Source organism: Prunus persica, chromosome G2, assembly GCF_000346465.2.
Source record: "Prunus persica cultivar Lovell chromosome G2, Prunus_persica_NCBIv2, whole genome shotgun sequence".
Lineage (NCBI taxonomy): Eukaryota > Viridiplantae > Streptophyta > Magnoliopsida > Rosales > Rosaceae > Prunus > Prunus persica.
Genome location: NC_034010.1, coordinates 25,259,652 through 25,281,768, shown reverse-complemented (window position 1 = coordinate 25,281,768; position 22,117 = coordinate 25,259,652). Strand labels below are relative to the sequence as shown.

Below are 22,117 nucleotides of genomic sequence, written 5' to 3'. Positions count from 1 at the left end.
TTTTGGCCGGCTTTGTGTCATTGGGCTTCTAGTCTTGTCGTTAGACTACGTTTGGGCCCTTTGGTTTATGGGTGCAAATGTTCCTCGTTCCATCTTGTGCCGAAACAAAAAAAAAGATGGGAAGGTTCCTTCCTAGTTTGTTTGACCAAATTTTTATAGGAAAATCGCGGGGTGACAAGTCATATTCTTAATAAATAAGAACACACTCGATTGCCCTACAATCCATGATCCTTGAGGTTTTGTTGAATGTTTACTTTTCTTCGCCGAATATTTGTATTGTTTAGGTGACATCAAAACCCACCATTTTTAAACCCTGAAATGGATGTTTCATTTTAAAATTGAATGGCTGCCTACTTCAAACTTCAAATAAATATAAGAACCAAGTCAAATGGGATGGGATGAACGATCCCTGTTCTGTGGCGTGGCTGTTCAATCAACTAATTTATAATTAATTTCCAGCTAACTAATTTCTTCAAGGAAAGTCAAACAATTTATCTACATTTTTTTTTGTCCAGTGCTTACGAATTATTGAGGACAAAAAATTAGTTAGCACATACGGTATGCTTCTCAATTGTTTGTGCCGTCTGAACAATTAAACAAGTCTTGAAATTGGGTTTTTTTTGTTTTGTTTTTGGGTATTAATTAGATAAAGAAACATAAACAAACTTTCAAGAAAATTAACCACTCAAATTTTTATTTATTTACTTATTTAATGTCAAATGACTTGACAATGTTTTTGTTTTCTCGTATCCGATTCAACTTATTGATTTAATTTATTTTTAGCAATATCTGACACATCATATGTATTGAAAAAATGAGATTTGTTTTGATGAAACTTGACTTATTCATCAAAAAATAAATATAAATAAATAAAACTTGACTTAGAATCACAGCCTTACAATTAGTGTATTAATGTCAACAGGTTCTAGTCGAGTGAAAAAGTACATTGACTTGCAGGCTAGAGGTCTCAGGTACGAACTTTCATGACATCCTGATTGTGTGTACGTGATAAACCCTCCTCCCATATAATTTAAACTAAATCCCTCCAAAAAAATCATTGGCATTCTATTGCGGCGTTTGACAATTTCTTTGCTCTTTCTTCATCCTCATTTTTATATTACAATGAGACCCTGTTTTTGTTCTCTTCCCTCAAAATAAAAAGGGTAATACTAGGGAGACCACCTATTTGTACCATATTTGTGTACCAACTGATATGGCTGTTGAGTTGTCGATACCACATCGTTAAATGAGTTTTTAGTATTTTATTATTTTTTGACCTTTCACTTTACAGACTCATTTAAATCATATTAAAATCATTAAAATTTTAAAACAAATCTCTGCTCTCTTCTCCTACCTCCTACCTAGCCAACCCTCCTTCCCTACTCAACCCCACCCTTGAGCCACCCCTCTCTCGTCGCCTATCCTTCCCTCAGCCATACACCAGTCATTGAGTTTGTCAGATTCTCATTGCAGGTTCCAGATCTTGAAATGGGCATTTTTGATTGGATATTATTAATTTATTTTCAAGTGCAGTCAAGTTTTGAGTTTAATTGATATTCTGAGTTTTGTAACCCCGGACCTGAAATGGGTTTTTGATACGATCTTGGACATTCTGCAAATTTGGAAACAAACAAACCGAAGTTGTGTTTTGTCTTTTTTTGCTGTGAGGCTGGTTTTTGTTTAATGGCGGTGTGTTTGGTTGGGTATACGTCCATCTTTGCACTGGAGCTTGAAGGAGAAAGGTTCCTGCCCCCAGTGTCCTTGTGATTGTTCAAAAGATTTCGACCCTATACCTGTAGGTGAGATTCACTTTTCAATGTTTGGGAAATCTGGTGTATGGCTGAGGGTGGGTTCATGTACAAGAGTATGGCTGAGGGAAGGATGGGCAACTGGAGAGGGGTGGCTGAAAGGTGAGGTTGAGTAAGGAGGGAGAGAAGGTTAGCTGGGTAAGCGGTAGGAGAAGAGAATGGAGATTTTTTTTTATTTTTTAATGATTTTAATATGATTTAAATGACTGTAAAGTGAAAGGTGAAAAAAATAAAAAAAATATTAAAAATATTAAAAACTCACTTAATGATGTGGCATAGCCAACTCAACAGCCACATCAGTTGGTACACAAATATAGTACAAAAAGATAGTCTCCCTAGTATTACCCAAATAAAAATGGCGACACGTCATCATACTGATTTAAAGGCCTTGTTGCTTCCATCAGCAGCATCACATTCCTTTCAGGTCTTCATTTGTGGCGGTCCATTTTAGTTTGTTGCTGGTCTTCGTCTTGTGCATAAACTTCTCGAATTTCCACCGAGTCTTGAGCTATGCTTTTATTCAAAGATTCGAATTGTTAACAACCAAAACCTTTCATACTTCTGGACCAATTAAATTTTGTATTAGTCTCTCATTCAACGACAGCTACAGTTTTGTTATTATTTCTCATCAAATTCTTAGGAATAATCAAAGGATAATAACCCTTTGTCAAATTAAAACAAATTTCTGATTGGTATTTGGATTGGTCGTTGGACTTTGTGCAATACATACATGTGCATTTAAAACTGCGTTTTTCTCTCTTATTTGGTTCATGTATGTATAGAGTGAGAGGCTCGAGAAGACAATCAACACGAATAACTCAGCAACACGCATATTATAACACATGAATTAATAACAAACACATAAATTTCAGTTTGTGGAGGTCTCTCTAGTCTCTTTAAAGAATATTGGGTGGATGAGATTAGTGGTGCAATTTGCCAACATTGGTAAGCATTATTATTGCTTCCATCATTTTCGCCGTTTGGTCATGAGGACTCGTGCATGCATCTTAAGAGACTAACTAAGAACTACCAAATAACGATATAACGGGCGAAACCCGTCAGAGTGGGAAAGAGAATAAAGAGAGAGCTATGAGAAGTGCATTGCAATTTCGAATTTATTAGGTTTGATTAGCTTTATTGGGAGAAGACCCGCCAATTGCTATTGTCTAGTTTAAGGAAAATGCATGTCGACTACATAGACTGCAGACCATATTTCTAGATGCAAACCACCAAACCCCTAATTTCATTACATACTTGTTAGTTTCAACATTGTCCCAATTCCCTGTTTACTAGTCATGATAAGCTTATCTCTACCTAGCTACTTGACAGCTTATCAGAATAGTGAAGAACATTTCAAAGCCATAATATGCACACTTGTATCATATTAAGTGATGAACTCTCGAGACGGGACTCATCTGTTCACGTGTGAAGAGATGAATCCATCTTTATTAGAGATACAGTCAACAAATTCGATCCATATAATGACACTTTTTAAATTCTTTATTCGTGATTGTCAGTCGTAAATGCATGTGGAATTCACTGTGAGATTTATGTATCCACATACACAATCATTCTTAATATTTTCTCTATAAAATGGTGCACAACAAAGAGTTTGTGCATCCGCAATTGCTTACTTGACACCAAGTTAATTAGGATTTCATTATTTGAATCAAAACAATGCAATTATTGTTCAAAGGAAACATGAATCAATTGGCATGCGTCTTTGGAGGCAGCTGCTTACGTACATAGCGAGTGGTTCTTTACCAAATTTACATGGGGTTGGTCTTGCTCTTTCCAAAGACTGGGAGCACGAAATTTGGGTGTGGCTTTCTATAATAACTTTGAGGAAGGAGCGAATTTAGAAGTATCCATTTGTCTTCTGAAGAAGAAGAGGGCAAGCAAAGCAATCCCAAGTCTATCAAGTCAGTCACTTTTGTCCTAGTTTGGGAGACTCTGGAACTGGCAAAAAAGAAAAAGGGTTTACAAGTCCAGGTTGCTCAAAGTCCTTGAGAGAGAAACAGTTTCATTAGTTAAACCCCAAATCCTCCGTTTCCAGGATGCTTCCTAGTGTTGTCTACCCTGCATTTTGGAGGATATCATCTCTCTTGTCAAGCCGGTTTATACTGATGACGACATTTATATTAATACTAAGAATGAGATCAGCTGCAGAAATATGAAGTGGCGTTGCAAGGCTGCAGCCTGACCATGATGCATTCATTGACTATGATCTTTATTAAATGAAACCAAGAAAATTCAATGCAAAAAACTACTTGACCAAGCTAAAATTAGAATGGCTCAAATTGATTTACTTGGGTCTTTATCCAGTGGGGCACGCAGGCTGTTTGCCAGAGCCAGTCAAGTCTAAAATTCCAAGCACATCCACCTCCCTCAATTGGGAACCAACGGCTCTCCTCTATAAAACACTTCCAAAGCCAAACCACCATAACCAAGAAAAGCAGGCAGTGAGCTCTCTCTCTCTCTCTCTCTCTCTCTCTCTCTCATCTTTGAGCTTACAAGCTCTTCTTCTTCTCAATCTTAACACCCTTTCCAGGCTCAATGATGCTATCAGAGACCCCTAAGAGTGGTGCTGCTACACTCGCACCAAGAAAAGTAACGCCAAGCCGCTTTTTCTTCCAATCTACCAAAACCAACTCTTCTTCTTCACATTCACTTTCAAGCTCTTGCACTGCTTCAACCCCTTCCCGCAGCTTCTCTCTACTGATGATGGAAGAAAACATCGCAATTGCTGAATCCATCATCACCAAATGGGATCCAAACTCTTCCTCATACACCAAAATCACTTTTCTGTTCCAGCATAGCAGAAAAGAAGCCAAAGAGTTCCTCAAATCCGTAAACTACTTGCGTAGTGCTATGCATGTTTTAGTTGGTGGAAGCTCAGCCAGCAAGCTTGTACTTGCTCAAAATCTAATGCAAACAGCGATGAAAAGGCTTGAAAAAGAGTTTTACCAGATATTGTCTGCAAACCGGGATCACCTTGACCCTGAATCGGTTTCAAGTCGATCCTCAGGATCAGCCAAATTTTATAATGCAGACGAGGCTGGATCAGAAGACGAGTTGGAAATTGTTGGTGAGTCAATCACAGAGGTTGAGAGAGCCTCAGCATTTGCCATGTCAGACCTGAAGTCAATAGCTGATTGTATGATCAGTTCTGGCTATGGTATAGAGTGCGTGAAGATATACAAAATTATCCGGAAGTCAATAGTGGATGGAGGATTGTTTCGCCTTGGAATCCAACAGTTCAAATCTCCGCAAGTTCATAAAATGGATTTGGAAGGACTAGAAAGCATACTCAGGAACTGGATGGATGCTGTAAAGATTGCTGTGAAAGCACTATTTCGTGGAGAAAAATATCTCTGTGATCATGTGTTTTCAGCATCTGAGAATATCAAAGAGTCATGCTTCTATGAGATAACCAAAGAAGGAGCCACCACCCTATTCAGATTTCCTGAACTCATTGTGAAGAACAAGAAAGCCCCAGAAAGAATTTTCTGGCAACTGGAAATCTATGAAGCAGTCTCTGATCTTTGGCCGGAGATTGAATCTATATTCGACTCTGAATCAACCCAAGCTATAAAGCTACAAGCTCTTTCATCATGGCTCAAACTTTCAGATTCTGTTCGGACCATTCTTTCCGACTTCGAATCAACAATTCAAAAGGACTCATCAAAGATTCTAGTTTTCGGAGGCGGGATTCACCCACTTACCCAATCAGTGATGAACTATGTATCTTCACTAGCAGATTACTATGGAGTTCTCTCTGATATCCTTGCTGACCATCCACCACCAGGGAATTCATCATTTCAAGAATTCAAAAGCGTAGTGTCAGATGACTGTTCAACACCAGAAGTGTCAGTCCACCTAGCTTGGCTCATTTTAGTCCTTTTGTGCAAGCTTGACATCAAAGCTGAGATTTATAAAGATGTGTCTTTGTCATATCTCTTCCTTGCCAACAATCTTCACTTCATTGTTGAGAAGGTGAACAACACACCCAACCTGAAACTCCTCCTTGGTAAAGATTGGGTATCTGAACACATGAAGAAGGTTAAACTGTATGCTTCAAACTACGAAACCACAGCGTGGACAAAGGTGTTATCATCATTACCAGAGAGGTCAGCAGACATATCTCCTGAAATGGCAAAGGAGTGTTTTAGGAAGTTCAACACAGCGTTTGAAGAGGCATATAGGAAACAGACATCCTGGATTGTAGAGGATGGGAAGTTGAGGAATGACTTGAAGGTGTCAATTTCACAGAAACTAGTACCAACCTATCAAGAATTCTACGACACATACATGGTGATGCTAAGTGGGGAGAAAAATATGGAGTTGTTGGCAAGAGTTTCACCAAATGACTTGGGGAATTACTTGTCTGATTTGTTCCATGGGACTTCCGCCTCAGTTAGTTCTACCACTTCATCTTCATTGGTGCCTTCTCAGAGATGCTTCCTCATCTAAAATGATGCAGTGCTATTACAATACAAACTATACCATTTTGATGGCTGGTGCATGATACTGTGAGAATACGAACTGCCAACTTTCTCAAGCTTCAAGTTATTTCTATGATTAGAATATAGGGAATCATATAGTCGATATTAATGACATTATTTTGTACTGCTATCCCTTCATTCACATATCGCCCACTTGGACGCTACAGATCACTTTGGAAGTTTACCAAACTTTTTTATTTAAACCAAAAGATGGTCATATAAAAAGATGTCTATTTTTGAATGCTTGATATTCCAAACAGAAAATATTAAACAAAACTAATTAGGTGATGCTACACAAAGTCAAACAATTGCAAATTATAAAGGTGTTAAGCCATTTTAAATAAACTCAATTGGGTTTTAAGCCTAAAATCTTTTTAATGTACTTATTTAGCCTAATATGATTACTCTGGAAATTTAATATTTAGCCTAAAGTTCACACGCGCATAGAAAATCACAGGATATATATTTGCCTAACATGAATACTCTGGAAATACAGTCATCTATAGGATCCATATATGCATGCATGATAACAAGCATTAGTAAATGTATACACGTGTATGTGTGTTATGGAATACTTATCATAATTGATGGATTACTCCTTTAAGCTACAATAAAAAGATAGCGAATTTGGAGTTCATTCACTCAGCTTGAACAAAATTAAAACAGAAGTAAAGCATATTCTGTAATAGGATCTATAAAATCCTGTTATACATGTGTGATAATAAAAAGCTATACAGTTACCGCCTGCGCCTGCTCTGCTGGCCTATGAATGGATTGCCAACCTGTAAGAATTTGGAGAATAGTTTTAAGAGAATCTGAGGCTGCTTCCATAGTCCAATGTGGATAAAATTCACTTGGATGGAACATGCATTCTTGATTGAACCCTGTTAATGCGCATGGTTGAGCTCCGTTCAGGAATAGGTCGCCCTCAGAACTTATGAAGCCAGATTTTGCCTCTTCTCTGTCTGCTGCCTGTTGGAAGATTGCAAGCATTTGAGACAGAGTGTCTTCACAGACAATGGGATGCAAGTTGTAACCATTTTTTACTTAAAAAGAACTTACGCATGTAGCTTATATTATTTTCAGTGAAAATAAATATCTTACTCACAAAAGCATGTGCGACATATTACTAATTCTAGGTTCTTTTACTAAGACTTGTACATTATTCTAAACTAACGCAGATGATTGTGGCATCACTGTATCCTGTCTCAGAATTGAATAGTATTGTGGATGTAATGAACCTGCATTCTTCAGATTAATACCAAACTAACGATAAATGAGCGAGAGATGGTCATGTACCTTTTCTGTATAATATTCAAAAGTCTTTTTCTTATTTCCTGCTTCATATATGTTGCATTGGGAGTATATCTGATATAAAAAATGTAATTAGAATATGTAGAATAAATTCAACATATCAAGGAGATATTGAAATGAAAAGATATTAAAGAGGCCTCAGTTACCTGGGATTCTACGCTGGCGCAAACAGCATATATACCCCAGTTTCGAGTGTAATTGTTGTAAAGATGAACTTTCCCAAATCTAAGGCGAGGTTGTCTTTGCCTTGTCCCATCAAAAAAACAATGATGAATTGTCACCCGAATGCATCTATCGCCAACGTGGGAGGGGTCTGCTCCAATAAGCATTGTCTTGTCATGTTGTGCGAAGTAACATCTGGTGCAAAGGAAAGAAGAAATCATAAGATACATTATCTCAGTATCCACATTTAGATCCTATAAGGCACATCAGATTGAACCCACCTAGAGATGGTTATATCTGTACTTTGTCTGGTGATATCTATGAGTCCATCATCATAATCACGAAGGCTGCATCGGTCTATCCAAATGTGCCTAGAATTCGGTTTTATCTGAATGCCATCAACATCATGTCCTCTACCGCCTTGAAACTCAAGGTTGCAGACAATTATGTGTTCACATTCCTTCAGTCTAAGGCCCTTTCCTGTGAGCTTTACTCTCTGGCCTCGTCCATCAATTGTCTTATAAGATGACACACTCAAGTAAGACGAAAGGTGAATGGTGCCAGAAACCTCAAAGACAATCCACAGTGGTTCTTGTTTTCGACATCCTTCACGAAGTGAGCCTGGACCATCATCTGAATACCAAAACATAACATTTTATTTATCCCAAATGCAACATGGAAAGATTTCGAATTTCCATCCAGCCAATAAACAAAACTCACAGACCTAATATAAAGTTTCATAGAAACAACCCAATTTCTCAGAAATGTAATAGTGATATTGTCACTTCCACAAATCCAATTCCAATTCCAAATTTCGCTTTTTCATTAGCAGCTGTTTATAACATGTTCAAATTTTCCATATTTTTATTTTTGTTTGCGTAGAAAGCCTGAAATATCATCAATGAGAAGGTTAAAAAAAAAGCTATGGGATCCAGGCCCCAGCCAATCTGGTCCTTTCTCCAGCCATGTGAGACAGTTTCTTCCAACCCCACATTAAATTTTGCTCAGAAACAAAACCCCACACAATATCAAGCATGGGATATGATAAACATATAGAAATTTGACTGCTACACAATCACTGACCTAAATGATTTTAAAAATGGCCAAGAAGTAAAACCAGACGAACCTGCCAAAGTGGTGACGAAATAGAGCGGCCCGTGGAGGCCGCCGATGGCGAACCGGCCGAAGCCCTCGGCCCGACCGGACAATGCTCTCAAGCTGAAATCCACGTCGGCGTACGGTAGCGAGGCCATGTCCGTCTTCCTGTGTCTGAAATTTACCTAAAAACGAACATGCGGATCACAACAGCAAACTGATTTACCCCACCCCCTTTATTTATTTACCGTTGTTAATGTTTACTACCAATTACATCTGCAGTTTTTTTTTTAAATTTGGACTAATACTGAATATTCCCTTTTTAATATTGCCTCCTCCTCAAGTACAATTCTACATTTCTCACTCAAATCACTCTTTACACATGTCGTTGGCATTTTAAAAAAGTCATTAGTGAAACTCTTAAAAATGGAAATTTTTTCACTCTTCTATAAGGGAGGAATGTAAGATTAATTTACTGAATTTTATATTCAAATATAAGTCATGTAGTATTAGTTTTTTTTTGTCTAAGTTTTGTTAACAAAAAACTTGTGGTCTTCATCCGTCCCCAACCCTAGTAAGCTCTTTAATTTCTATTATTTTGTGTAGGAGTATTTTGGTCGTCCCGGGTCTATTTCATTGAATCGTGAATTTTCACACCAAACAATGAAATGAGCATGAAAGTATCATAATACTCTTGCATGTGACGAGTACATAGACGCCGGCTCATACACAAATTGACAAAAAGTAGACTAAAATCCGTGAGGATACATACATTATTAACGAGAAAGTAACTTGAATTAGGCTGGGTTAGGGTTCCAATATCGATGCCAACAAAATGAAAAAGCCCTAGGACTTGGAGGCCCACATTTTCAAGAGTCTCATAATGAGCATTTACGGCTCTGATGATATAAATGGAGAGACTGGCCCATTGGTGTATGCTGCCTTTCTTGCATCACAGGCCTTTACTCTTTTTTCCATTTTTTTTTAATGGGAGCACAGGCCTTTACTTCAGTCACACCCAACTTTCATTACAGGCTGGATCTTAAAATTTATGCATATGTACAACATAATTAATTAAAAATTATACTAATGTTTTTATTTTCATTTTTTTCAGCAACAATTATACACAAGGTGTACAACATTACTAATACTTAGTCCAAAATATTAGGAGAGATAATATGTATCAACTTCATCTTAATTATTGCAACAAATATGTATCATTGATTTCATTAATTAGAAGATAAATCAAGCATTAATTGGACTTAAATTTGCAAACATGTGAGCTTTCATATGTCACATCTGATGTTGTTTAGATCATAAACAAGAGTTCCAAATTATGATCCACAATTTGTAGTATAAAGTAGCGTGCAGTGGTACTAGTTTCCACACACGAGTAGAACCAAGTAAAAATCTCTCAGCTTTTTCTTTCCATTTTCATGGAGCTTTTCATGGCAATGTGTTTATTGCCTCTGTTCTGTGCTTGTCTCTACCTCTGTAAGTTGGTTCTTCAATGGAGGAACCAACAATGCTACTTGCTGGCCTATGAGTGCTACAAGGCCACCGATGACAGGAAACTCGACACTGAGTCCTGTGTCAAAATCATTCAGCGGAACAAGAACCTTGGCCTAGAAGAATACAGGTTTCTCCTCAAGACTATTGTCAATTCGGGCCTCGGGGAAGAAACTTACGGTCCAAGAAATGTCATTGCTGGCCGCGAAGATTGCCCTAGCTTGGAAGATGCACTGTGGGAGATGGATGATATATTCTCTGTCACACTTGACAAGCTGTTTGACAGAACAGGAATTTCACCTTCGAAAATCGACATACTTGTTGTCAATGTGTCACTCTTCTCCCCTGCGCCTTCTCTAACGTCTAGGATTATAAACCATTACAAGATGAAGAAGGATATCAAGGCCTTCAACCTCTCTGGCATGGGCTGCAGTGGGAGCCTTGTGGCCATTGATCTTGTGCAGAACTTGTTCAAGACATATAAGAATGTACATGCTGTTGTTGTGAGCACAGAGTCCCTTGGTCCAAATTGGTACCGCGGCAAAGTGAAGCCTATGATTCTTGCTAACTGTCTTTACCGGTCAGGAGGGTGTTCTATGCTTTTCACAAACAACAAGGCTCTCAAGCACAGAGCCCTCTTGAAATTGGAATGCATTGTAAGAACCCATCATGGTTCGAGTGATGAAGGCTATGGCTGCTCCATACAAGTAGAAGATAAACATGGGTTCAGGGGTTTTAATCTCAGCAAAAGCATAGCCAAAGTTGCTGCCAAAGCTCTTACTATGAACCTGCGTGTGCTGGTGCGCAAAGTGCTGCCGCTGACTGAATTGCTGCGCTATGTGATCATGTCTCGCCGCCAAAACAAAGTTGCTGAGCATCGCCGCGGTGTTGGAGCAGACGGGACAGGTTTGAATCTCAAGGCTGGACTTGAGCACTTCTGCATACCGCCTACAGAAGGTGCAGTTGTTAATGGGGTTGGCAATAGTTTAGGCCTCAATGACTATGATCTAGAGCCTGCTCGAATGGCACTTCACCGATTTGGCAACACATCCTCCGGTGGCCTTTGGTATGTTTTGGGATACATGGAGGCCAAGAAGCGGCTTAAGAAGCGAGACAAGATTCTGATGGTGAGCTTTGGTGCAGGTTATGAGTGCAATAATTGTGTGTGGGTGGTGTTGAGGGATTTGCATGATGCCAATGTGTGGAAAGACTGCATAGAAAGGTACCCTCCAACAACTTTGGTCAACCCTTTCATGGATAGGCTTAGTTGGATCAATGATGAACGCCTAAGCTTTGTCACATTTGAGGAGGTTATGAATGCAGTGCGTGTAGGTGGCGTTGGACCTGGATGATGCCAATGTCTGAACTGAAAAGACTGCAAATAACATTGGTCAATCCTTTCAAGAGAGGTACAGATATTGGTTAGATCAAAATGAAGAATATTTTTCTAAGCTTTATCTGTTCACTCATTTTGCATAGAAAGGCTTAGTTCTATTCTTTCTATGCAGCACCATTACTTTGCAAATTGCATTATGTGAGGAACTATTCTTGTGAGCAACTAGTTTATTTTGTAACATATTGCATTTGTAATTATTGCCACAGAGATTGATGTATTTCTCAACACAATTTGATGTCAGAAGCAGAACTATCAAAAAACCATGTAGCGGTTATATGGTAAAGATTTATATTTGCCACTCCAGAAGGAGCATGATGTGTTTAAGAAAGAACAAAAAACTGCTCTGCCACGATCTGAACTCCAGAAAGGAGCATGATGTATTTTCAGAAGATTACAAACAAGTCTGCATTTTAACTCAATAAGACTACTTGGTATTCCTGAAGGGTCAAGAAGTTCTGTTCTGGGAAACTTTCTGAAAGGCCTGTACCTTTTCACAAACTCATATTCTGGCTTTCCAGAAAAGTGCTTTTATCAAATTAAAGTGAGTGGTTAAATCACATATTACAAAAAATAAATAATAAAAAGCCTGCAAAAGTGAGTACCAACTGGGTGATGAAATTGTCCTTCCACATTTAATTTGACAGTGCAACTGGATGATGGTTGGTTTGAAATTTACCCCTTCTAGGTCAACAATTGTGAGTGGCTGGCATGCTAAGCCATGCAGCCAAAATAACCAGAGGAGGAAAATTGGGAAGCAGTGAATAAAAGCTAGTCAAGAACTTTTTACCACTATATCAATTTGAACAGAGAATAAGTAATTTTCATGCTGCCAAAATTCTGAGTTGGAGAATTTAGATCATCTTCAATCACACCTTACCGTGATCATTCTAAGTAATTTTCATGCTGCCAAAATTCTGAGTTGGAAAACTTTTACTGTGATCATGCAGAAAGAAAGTGAAAACAAAGGGTGGGGAACTGTCAGTTGTGTTGATGGTGGCCTATATTAATCCAGTGGGAACGAGAGTTCAATAAATCTCATCTTCAACCCATACAGAAACTAGATTATGTTTGGGAGATAATTTTGCTAAAATATGAAAACTATGAGAGAATATTTGTTTGTGGGAATTTTCTGTGTATTCTTCTCCTTGTAAGAGGTCATATTTATAATACAACGAAACCTGAATGGGCAAGTAAATAATAAATTCCTAAATCTATTTGCAGTAGGAAATCAGGAATTAAAGTAAATCAATTACAATTATAATAGGAATTCTTAGTGTGTAAGGAAAGTAAGTCAATATCCACAAGTCACGCCAACACTCCCCCTCACGTTGGTGCATAGATGTCGCCAATGCCCAACTGATCTAGTGAATTGTGGAATGCTTTACTGGAAATCGCCTTTGTCAAAATATCCGCCAATTGATCCTCGGATTTCACAAAAGGAAACTGAAACACTTTAGCCTCAAGCTTTTGTTTGATGAAGTGTCGATCCACCTCAACACGTTTAGTACGATCATGCTGAACCGGATTCTGTGCAATGGCTATAGCAGCCTTGTTATCACAAAAGAGATTCATTGTGGATGTAGGTTTATACCCAAGTTCAGTAAGCAACTTTCTTAACCAAAGAAGTTCACAAATCCCTTTAGTCATGCCTCTGAACTCGGCTTCTGCACTGGATAAAGCTACTACATTCTGTTTCTTGCTTCTCCATGTCACCAAATTACCTCCCACGAATGTGAAGTAACCCGATGTGGATTTTCTATCTGTTACATTACCTGCCCAATCTGCATCTGAATAACCATCAATATTTAGATGACCATGCTTTGAGAACATAAGTCCTTTTCCAGGTGCAGACTTCAAATATCTAAGTATCCGAAGAACTGCATTCATATGGTCTTCACTTGGAGAGTGCATAAATTGACTGACAACGCTCACCGCATAAGCAATGTCTGGTCGAGTATGTGACAAATAGATCAATCTTCCCACTAATCTTTGGTATCTTTCTTTGTTAGTTGGAACTTGATCCGGATATTCTCCAAGATGATGATTCTGAATAATAGGAGTGTCCGCAGGTTTACAATCTAGCATTCCTGTGTCTGTCAACAAGTCTAAGACATATTTCCTTTGAGAGAGAAATATGCCTTGCTGCGATCGAGCCACCTCAATTCCCAAGAAATACTTGAGTCCACCTAGATCCTTCATCTCAAACTCCGTAGCCAGATAGTCTTGTAGCTGTGATATTTCCTGTTTATCATTCCCAGTAATAATCATATCATCAACATAAATTATTAATGCTGTTACCTTCCCTTTTCGATGTTTCAAGAACAAAGTATGATCTGAGTTGCACTGTTTGAAACCATTATTCTTCATTGCCATGGTGAACCGTCCAAACCATGCACGTGGTGACTGTTTCAATCCATACAATGCTTTTCGTAACCTGCAAACTGTTCCAGTCTGAGTAGTATTATATCCAGGAGGAATGTCCATGTACACCTCCTCCGTGAGTTCGCCATGTAGAAAAGCATTCTTTACATCAAACTGGTGTAGTGGCCAATCTAAATTAGCTGCAAGGGACAATAAGACTCTGACGGTGTTTAACTTTGCAACGGGAGCAAAGGTTTCTTCATAGTCTATACCATAGGTCTGTGTGTACCCTTTTGCCACAAGTCTTGCCTTGTATCGCTCGATAGATCCATCTGCATTGTGTTTTATAGTAAACACCCATCTACATCCGATAGTCTTTTTTCCTCGGGGTATAATCTCCAATGTCCAAGTCTGATTTTTCTCAAGGGCTTTCATCTCCTCTTTTATAGCTTGGACCCACTTAGGATCTTTCAATGCTTCAGAGACCTTGGTTGGAATATGGATAGCAGACAACTGATGCACAAAAGCCTTAAGTGGTTCAGACAGCTTCTCAGTGGATACATGATTTGCAATTGGATACTTGGATGTCTTGCCAATATCAGGTGAATAACGGTTTGGTGGCTTCCCACGATTTTTCCTGAAAGGTAATTGATATTCAATAGTTTTATCATCTAAATGCACAAGTCTAGTAGGAGTAGTTACCTCAAGGATATTCTCAAGAGATTGGTCTGTTGGTACTGTTGAGTTAGAGGGGGGGTCTTCATCTTGTTGTTCTGTATTGTCTGTAAGTGTGAGACTCGGATCAGAAATATCTTCGCGTGGATCAGGTGAGTCAGGCAATTGATCGCTATAAATGGGCGATTGGTCGCTTTTCGACAGAGAGTAATCTCGTGCTCCAGACTCGGAATGATCAATCATTTCTGTACAAAGGAGAATTTCTTGATTTTCCAAGTTGCTCCAAGTCTGCTCTTCACTTCGTATCTCCCCCTGAAGTGTAGAATTGGATGATGGGTCATGGAAGAACAGCTCAGATTCCAGAAAGGTCACATCCAAAGTGACATAGGTTCGTTGGGTAGGAGGGTGATAACAACGGTAGCCTTTCTGATGAGTGGCATAACCCACAAAAACACAACGAAGCGCACATGGATCAAGTTTGCTACGTTGATTTTTGTGGAGATGAACGAAAGCCACACATCCAAATATTCGGGGTGTGAGTACCAAAACAGAAGGCAGAGGTCTGTGTTGTGCAAGCACCTGTAAGGGAGTTTTAAAGGTCAGTACACTAGAAGGCATGCGGTTGATCAGATGAACTGCGGTGACAATAGCATCATCCCAGTGATGGCGAGGAACATGAGCGCCAATCAGAAGTGCTCGGGCGGTTTCAAGAAGATGTCGATTCTTTCGTTCAGCAACACCATTTTGTTGTGGTGTCTGAGGACAAGTCGTCTCATGGATAATTCCATGTTGTTGGAAGTAAGTCTGAAAGTCATGATTGACAAATTCTCCACCATTGTCGGAGCGAAGAATCTGGATTTGAGCATTAAACTGAGTTTTCATCTGTTTGTGGAAGGACTGAAAACAGGAAAACACTTCGTTTTTATTCTTCAGCAAATAAAGCCATGTCATCCGTGTACAATCATCGATGAATGTGACAAACCATCGAACACCAGAAGGAGCAGTGATAGGAGAAGGTCCCCAGACATCAGAATGAATTAACGTAAATGGAGTAGTACACTTGTTCGTACTCAACGGGTAGGGCACACGGTGACTCTTGGCCAAAATACAAGTATCACATGTGAAGTCAGAGTCTTTGAAACCTGAGAATAAATCTGGTATAAGATGCTTCATATAACTAAAAGAAGGATGTCCCAATCGACGGTGCCACAACCAGATTTGCTTTTGTTTGCTATCAAAGGGATGTGTCACGCTGTTAGCCATGCCGGGACTGAAGTCATCGACATAATATAACCCCCCTCTCTTAGTACCACGACCAAGAATCTCCTTAGTGTGAATATCCTGAAGCAAACAAAAACTCGGGTAAATGAGTACACAACAATTCAATTGTTCAGTAAGCTGACTAACTGACAATAATTTAGTGGATAAAGATGGAACAAGTAAAGTATTAGACAGTGTGAGAGAGGATGAGAGTGCAACAGTGCCAGCCCCTGTCACAGGATAAGTAACACCATTGGCATTTGCAATACAGGTTCGTCGAGGTTGTGTAGTATTCAGAAAATCATCAGGATCAAACGTCATATGATCAGTTGCACCGGAATCAATTATCCAGCTCCTGGAATCAATCTTATCGGAAGTATGGAATCCATAACCAGTACCATTACTGGTCATATTGCATTGTCCTCGATCTATAAGAGTAGCCCACCAATTGGGGTAGCCATGCGATTTAAAACAAGTCTCACAAGTGTGTCGTGGATCACCACAATATGCGCAATCTAGTCCACGTGTCGGGGTCGTGAGTCTAGAAGTCATAATTTGTGCAGCGGAAGATGCATAGGATACAGGTTGAGTAGGAATTGGGATCGGAATCTGAGCCTGAGTCGGGGCCGGAGTCGGAGTCGAAATTGGGATCAGGGTCTGAATCAGAGACAAATTCGGGTTTGGGGTCATCATCGGAGTGGGGGTCGGGGTCGTCTTCGGAGTCGGGGTCGGGGTCGGGGTCGTCGTCGTCATAGTCGGGGTCGTCGTCGTCATAGTCGGGGTCGGGGTCGGGGTCGTCGTCGGCATAGTCAGGGTCGGGGTCGGGGTCGTCAAAAAAGGATCCGGATTCTGGATCGGGTTCAGGGTCAAAGTCTGCATCTGTAGGAGCGGAGCCATCTGGGCACTCAACTCAATGATGGTTGGTGGAGAATGAGAGAAGGAGTCGGTGGTGCTACCTCCATGAGGGTTGAAAAAATCATCAACCCCCATAGCAGCGGCGGGGGTTTGAAACCAGAGTCAGCAATTCCAAGATCGCCGCTCTGATACCATGCTAAAATATGAAAACTATGAGAGAATATTTGTTTGTGGGAATTTTCTGTGTATTCTTCTCCTTGTAAGAGGTCATATTTATAATACAATGAAACCTGAATGGGCAAGTAAATAATAAATTCCTAAATCTATTTGCAGTAGGAAATCAGGAATTAAAGTAAATCAATTACAATTATAATAGGAATTCTTAGTGTGTAAGGAAAGTAAGTCAATATCCACAAGTCACGCCAACAAATTTTACCCCCATTATAAGGTTTGGCAAAAAATATGATCAATCTTAAATGTAATTTTAGCTCCCCATGAGCAGGATGATGAAAAGGAAACTAATCATCTTGCTTTCTCCTACCGACCTCATCCTTTCTCTTACTCGCATTTGATATCGTTATATCTTTCTTCTTTTGCTATTTCATTAATAACTTCAACAACTTGGGGAGGTGCATTGATCATGATTATTTAGAACACGTTTTCAGCTGATACATTCTTTAAATCATCCTAAAGGACACATAAAAGTCCAGAACCATTTTCATATGTTGTTAGCCTAGCCTAATTGTGCATTACGCGATAGCGATTTGACATACTGGGATTAACCGTGTTTCCTTTTTGATTAATAACTTCAGAACCATTTTCATATGTTGTTAGCCTGGCCTAACTGTCAGTCTCAGTTGTGCTGATGAGTATAACTACAAATCAAACACCTAATCCCCAGTGATCACCAAAACAAAACAAAAAAGGACCTAATTCCCAGGGAACATGATAATGCTATCTACCAGATCCACTGTCTGTTCATTTATGACGCACATGACATTAAGACTTCAAACTTACATTTTATATATCTTGGGGAGACCCTCAAGGATGGAGTGTGAACAAATCCAACCTTTCCTTTTTTTTTTCCCCTTCAAAGAAATAGTCCATGAAAAAGACAAATCATGTATGATGTAGGCACATCAGGAGCTCATCACATTATCTGCAGCTAATTTCTGGGGCCATTTATCTTTTCCATTGTATGGTATAACCATGTGCCAGTTTTCTTGGGAGCTTGGTATTAGAGTTAAAGGAGATTAACAAGCAGCAGATTAACACCATCTAAAAATTAAGATGCATTTTAAAAGTACATATGTGGAACTAATCATAATCCGGTATTAAATAATCTCATTTCCTCATGATTAGTTAGCACATATGTTCCTTCAGCAGTGAGTCCTTTGTGAAAATGTGCAACAGATAAATAGATTGCATTGCTTTCGCGCAATTAGGCCAGCGCCTAATTAACAACCAACGAGAAGATGTCTGCATGTACTTAGGCTGTTCCATATTCCATATTTTGCAGTCTTAATCAAAGAGTTCTTAGCTCCTTCTCAGTATTTTAAAGAGGACATAGGAACGAAACCTTCTTCTCTTATCATTTTTCTAACATATATAGAGCCAGTTCTAAAGAATTCCAGCCAAAGATAACATATGGAATTAATGGTAATGAAGTAGAAAACCAGCAAAACATGGTCAGATATGCATGCACTTGATCATCACCATTAATCATTTGATCCAGCCTTAAAAAAATAACTAATAAAATCCCACATAACTCAAAAAAATAAAAAATAGACACTTAATAAAAAGTCCTGTTATTTTGACAGAAATTTACAGAAAAATATATAGACAAATTTTAAACTGTTTGATATTAATTTTGGTGTCAAAGTATATCTAACAGGAGAGGTGGCAACTTGGCTAGTGTAGATATGAACCGTTGAGTCATGGACGCTTGCTAAGAGGACAGGTGGCAATTTCTGGTTGTGCCTTAATAAATACCTGCTATATTTGTAGGTAGAAAGTAGAGGGATTTTCATTAATGATCACAAGCAGCATAGTTCATCACCATCTATTTATAGAAGGAGATGACTGTGCAGTCTAAGTACTAAGATAGTTGTTGAAGTTTTGCATGCAACTCACATTTGATACTCTAAACCCCCCTCTATCTTCTTCTCTCACAAACACACAAACAAAAGAGAGCTGTTGGGCCATGGAGATCTTCATGACAATGTGTCTTCTCACCCTTTACTATGGTTTCTTTTGCCTCTGCAAGTTAGTTCTCCAAAAAAGAGACCAGAGCTGCTATATGCTGGCTTATGAGTGTTACAAGGCCAAAGAGGACATGAAGGTCAACAGTGATTCCTGCGCAAAAATCGTCATGCAGAACAAGAATCTGGGATTGGAAGAACTCAGGTTTCTCTTGAAAACTATTGTCAATTCTGGCATTGGTGAAGAAACTTCTTGCCCAAGAAACATCATTGAATGCCGAAGTTCAACCATAGAAGATGAGCTTCATGAGATGGATGGTATAATATTTGACACACTTGACAAGCTTTTTGCTAGGTCTACTTCAATTTCTCCTTCACAAATCGACATTCTGGTTGTCAATGTGTCAATGTTCTCCCCTGCACCCTCTCTAACATCTCGTATAATAAATCGTTACAAGATGAGGGAGGACATCAAGAACTTCAACCTCTCAGGAATGGGATGCAGTGCAAGTCTCATTGCTATTGATGTTGTACAAAACTTGTTCAAGTCATACAAAAACGCAAATGCAATTGTTGTAAGCACAGAATCCCTGGCTCCTAACTGGTACTGCGGCAAAGAAAAGTCCATGATGCTCACCAACTGTCTGTTCCGCTCGGGAGGGTGTTCGATGCTGTTCACAAACAACAGAGACCTAAAGCACCAAGCCATGTTGAAGTTAAAGCATCTGGTACGAACCCACATTGGCTCAAGTAATGAAGCGTATGATTGCTGCATACAGGCAGAAGATGAGAGTGGATATCAAGGTTTTCGCCTTACCAAATACCTCACAAAAGCAGCTGCTCTGGCTTTTACAATGAACCTCCAAATTCTAGTCCCTAAAATGCTTCCACTAAGAGAAATTCTCAGGTATCTGTTGGCATCTCTGCTTCATAAATTAAGTAATAAGAGCCAAAACCTAGAAGCAGATGGTGTGAAACTGAATCTTAAGACTGGGATCGAGCACTTTTGCATTCACCCTGGTGGAAGAGCAATCATAGATGGGATTGGTAAGAGCTTGGGTCTAAGTGATTATGATGTAGAGCCATCTAGAATGGCACTTTACAGGTTTGGTAACACATCAGCAGCTGGCTTTTGGTATGCTTTGGGATACATGGAGGCCAAGCAGAGGCTTAAGAAGGGCAACAGAATTCTGATGAGTGGATTTGGAGCAGGTTTTAAGTGCAACAATATTGTGTGGGAAGTACTCAAGGACTTGGAGGATGCTAATGTTTGGAAAGATTGCATAGACAGTTACCCTCCTGAAACCCTAGTCAATCCATTCATGGAGAAGTATGGTTGGCTCAATGATGAATATCTAAGCTTTCTTAGGCTTGATTTTTCCCAAATATTTGCTTAGCTTTAGCTGTTTTGTTTAAGTATCCATGTTGTATGCCGTATTGCCTATGGATTTAGGGCTAGTTTGGTATTGTTGTGCTTAAAAAAAAACTATTGTGTTGCGAAAATAATTAGTTGTCGAATAAAGCAGTTAAGCTTTTGGTAAACTCTATTTGTAAAAGTGGGTAGTATTTGGTAAACTCTATTTATAAAAGTATTGTGAGTGTTAAAAGTGTCGATAAACTCTCATAATGTTAAAAGTGTTATTTATTTACTAAAAAGACAAAATCAATATCACTACATATACTTATGTTTTTATTAATATTTTATCTCATGAATTTATTTGATTATATATTTTTTTTATCTCATCAAATTATTTGATGAACATTGCAACATATGAAACGGCAGTTAGATTTATGCATGCAGCCATAATTTTGTTAGACCACTGCCATCATTGTTTTCCTTTTTTTTTTTTTGGAAGAATCGAAAACGTTAATCAAAGAGTGAGATCTAGAGATGACAAAGATGGTGAGCCGAGGATTTCAGCTCTCAACGAAGAAGAAGAAGAAGAGTAAAGTGGGGATAAGACTTGCCTCAAGTTTAAACACCACAACCCCCAAACGGAGCCTTAATTAAGTTTATGATTGTTTGAAGTTACTCAAGTAAAGTGTGTTAAATTTTACAGAGCGGTCCACTATTAGTAACATCATATTGTCTTTAACTTTTAATCACTTACAAAGTTCAATAGGTGTGAAATTTTATCACAAAAGGCCTTGGTTATATTAGTAGTTGAATTATTCATTATATCTTGTATTTTATTTGTGAAGTGCATTCAACATGCCCCCTCACGTGGGACCATCACATAGTGGGCCAAGTCCACATCGGAGTCAAACATTCAAACCCAACACGTGATCACCACGTATTGGATAAGGGACAATGATAAACATTCAAGTCCAATATGTGACCACCACATATTGGATAAAGAGTAAGGGTAAATACCCAATATTTCAGGCCCAGTCATTCAACTCGCTCTGATATCATGTTAAATTTAGAGAGATAGGCTAGCGGCCCTCTACTAGCAATACCAATATTGTCTCCAACTTAACCACCTATAAAATTCGATATGTATGATGTTTTATCACAAAAAACTTCGATAATATTAATAATGAAACCATTCATTATATCTTATATTTTATTTAAGAAAGTGTATTCAACATATCCCTAACATGAGACTTATATTCTTCAATAAAGACTAGTGTTTTGTTTGATCAACTATATATATATTTCGATCTCCAACATAGATACAAAGCAGAAGATTCATCTCATTATTATACTGACATATGCTGAAAATATTTACCAACTCTTGAAATCAAATGGTAAAGCTGTTCTCTGACCTGCATGTTTAATCTTATGACGGCATCCAATGATATATATATATATTCGTACGTACAGTTAGATCTTGGTGTTTTTCAACTTGCCAAATAAATATGAACTACTACACTGTACAAAGTAAGGCTGAAAAGTATGCATTAGGCGGCGCTGGAAGTTTATCCTTTCACATATGCCAAAAGAATGCCTAGTAAAAGGTGACTTCTGAGGTT

At 38.7% G+C, this 22,117-nt stretch overlaps 4 protein-coding genes across 5 annotated transcripts; 3 read left to right on the top strand and 1 right to left on the bottom strand.

Annotated features, from left to right (window-relative positions):
* Positions 4,112-6,647, top strand: LOC109947121 (exocyst complex component EXO70A1-like). Its single transcript, XM_020556595.1, has one exon. The coding sequence runs from the start codon at positions 4,365-4,367 to the stop codon at positions 6,279-6,281; it is 1,917 nt and encodes a 638-aa protein (XP_020412184.1). The 5' UTR covers positions 4,112-4,364; the 3' UTR covers positions 6,282-6,647.
* On the bottom strand, positions 6,813-9,183 carry LOC18787552 (probable pectate lyase 4). Its single transcript, XM_007218257.2, has 5 exons — positions 8,916-9,183; positions 8,071-8,422; positions 7,774-7,984; positions 7,613-7,681; positions 6,813-7,285 (listed from the first exon to the last, which is right to left on the bottom strand). The coding sequence occupies exons 1-5, from the start codon at positions 9,040-9,042 to the stop codon at positions 7,043-7,045; spliced, it is 1,002 nt and encodes a 333-aa protein (XP_007218319.1). The 5' UTR covers positions 9,043-9,183; the 3' UTR covers positions 6,813-7,042.
* LOC18784606 (3-ketoacyl-CoA synthase 19) lies at positions 10,277-12,146 on the top strand. Of its 2 annotated transcripts, XM_020556597.1 has the most exons (3): positions 10,277-11,615; positions 11,717-11,802; positions 11,996-12,146. In XM_020556597.1, the coding sequence occupies exons 1-3, from the start codon at positions 10,321-10,323 to the stop codon at positions 12,022-12,024; spliced, it is 1,410 nt and encodes a 469-aa protein (XP_020412186.1). In that variant the 5' UTR covers positions 10,277-10,320; the 3' UTR covers positions 12,025-12,146. The 2 variants fall into 2 exon arrangements, with proteins under 2 accessions (XP_020412186.1, XP_007221017.1); XM_007220955.2 differs by having other exon boundaries at positions 10,277-12,044.
* On the top strand, positions 19,088-20,571 carry LOC18786995 (3-ketoacyl-CoA synthase 19). Its single transcript, XM_007217920.2, has one exon. The coding sequence runs from the start codon at positions 19,144-19,146 to the stop codon at positions 20,536-20,538; it is 1,395 nt and encodes a 464-aa protein (XP_007217982.2). The 5' UTR covers positions 19,088-19,143; the 3' UTR covers positions 20,539-20,571.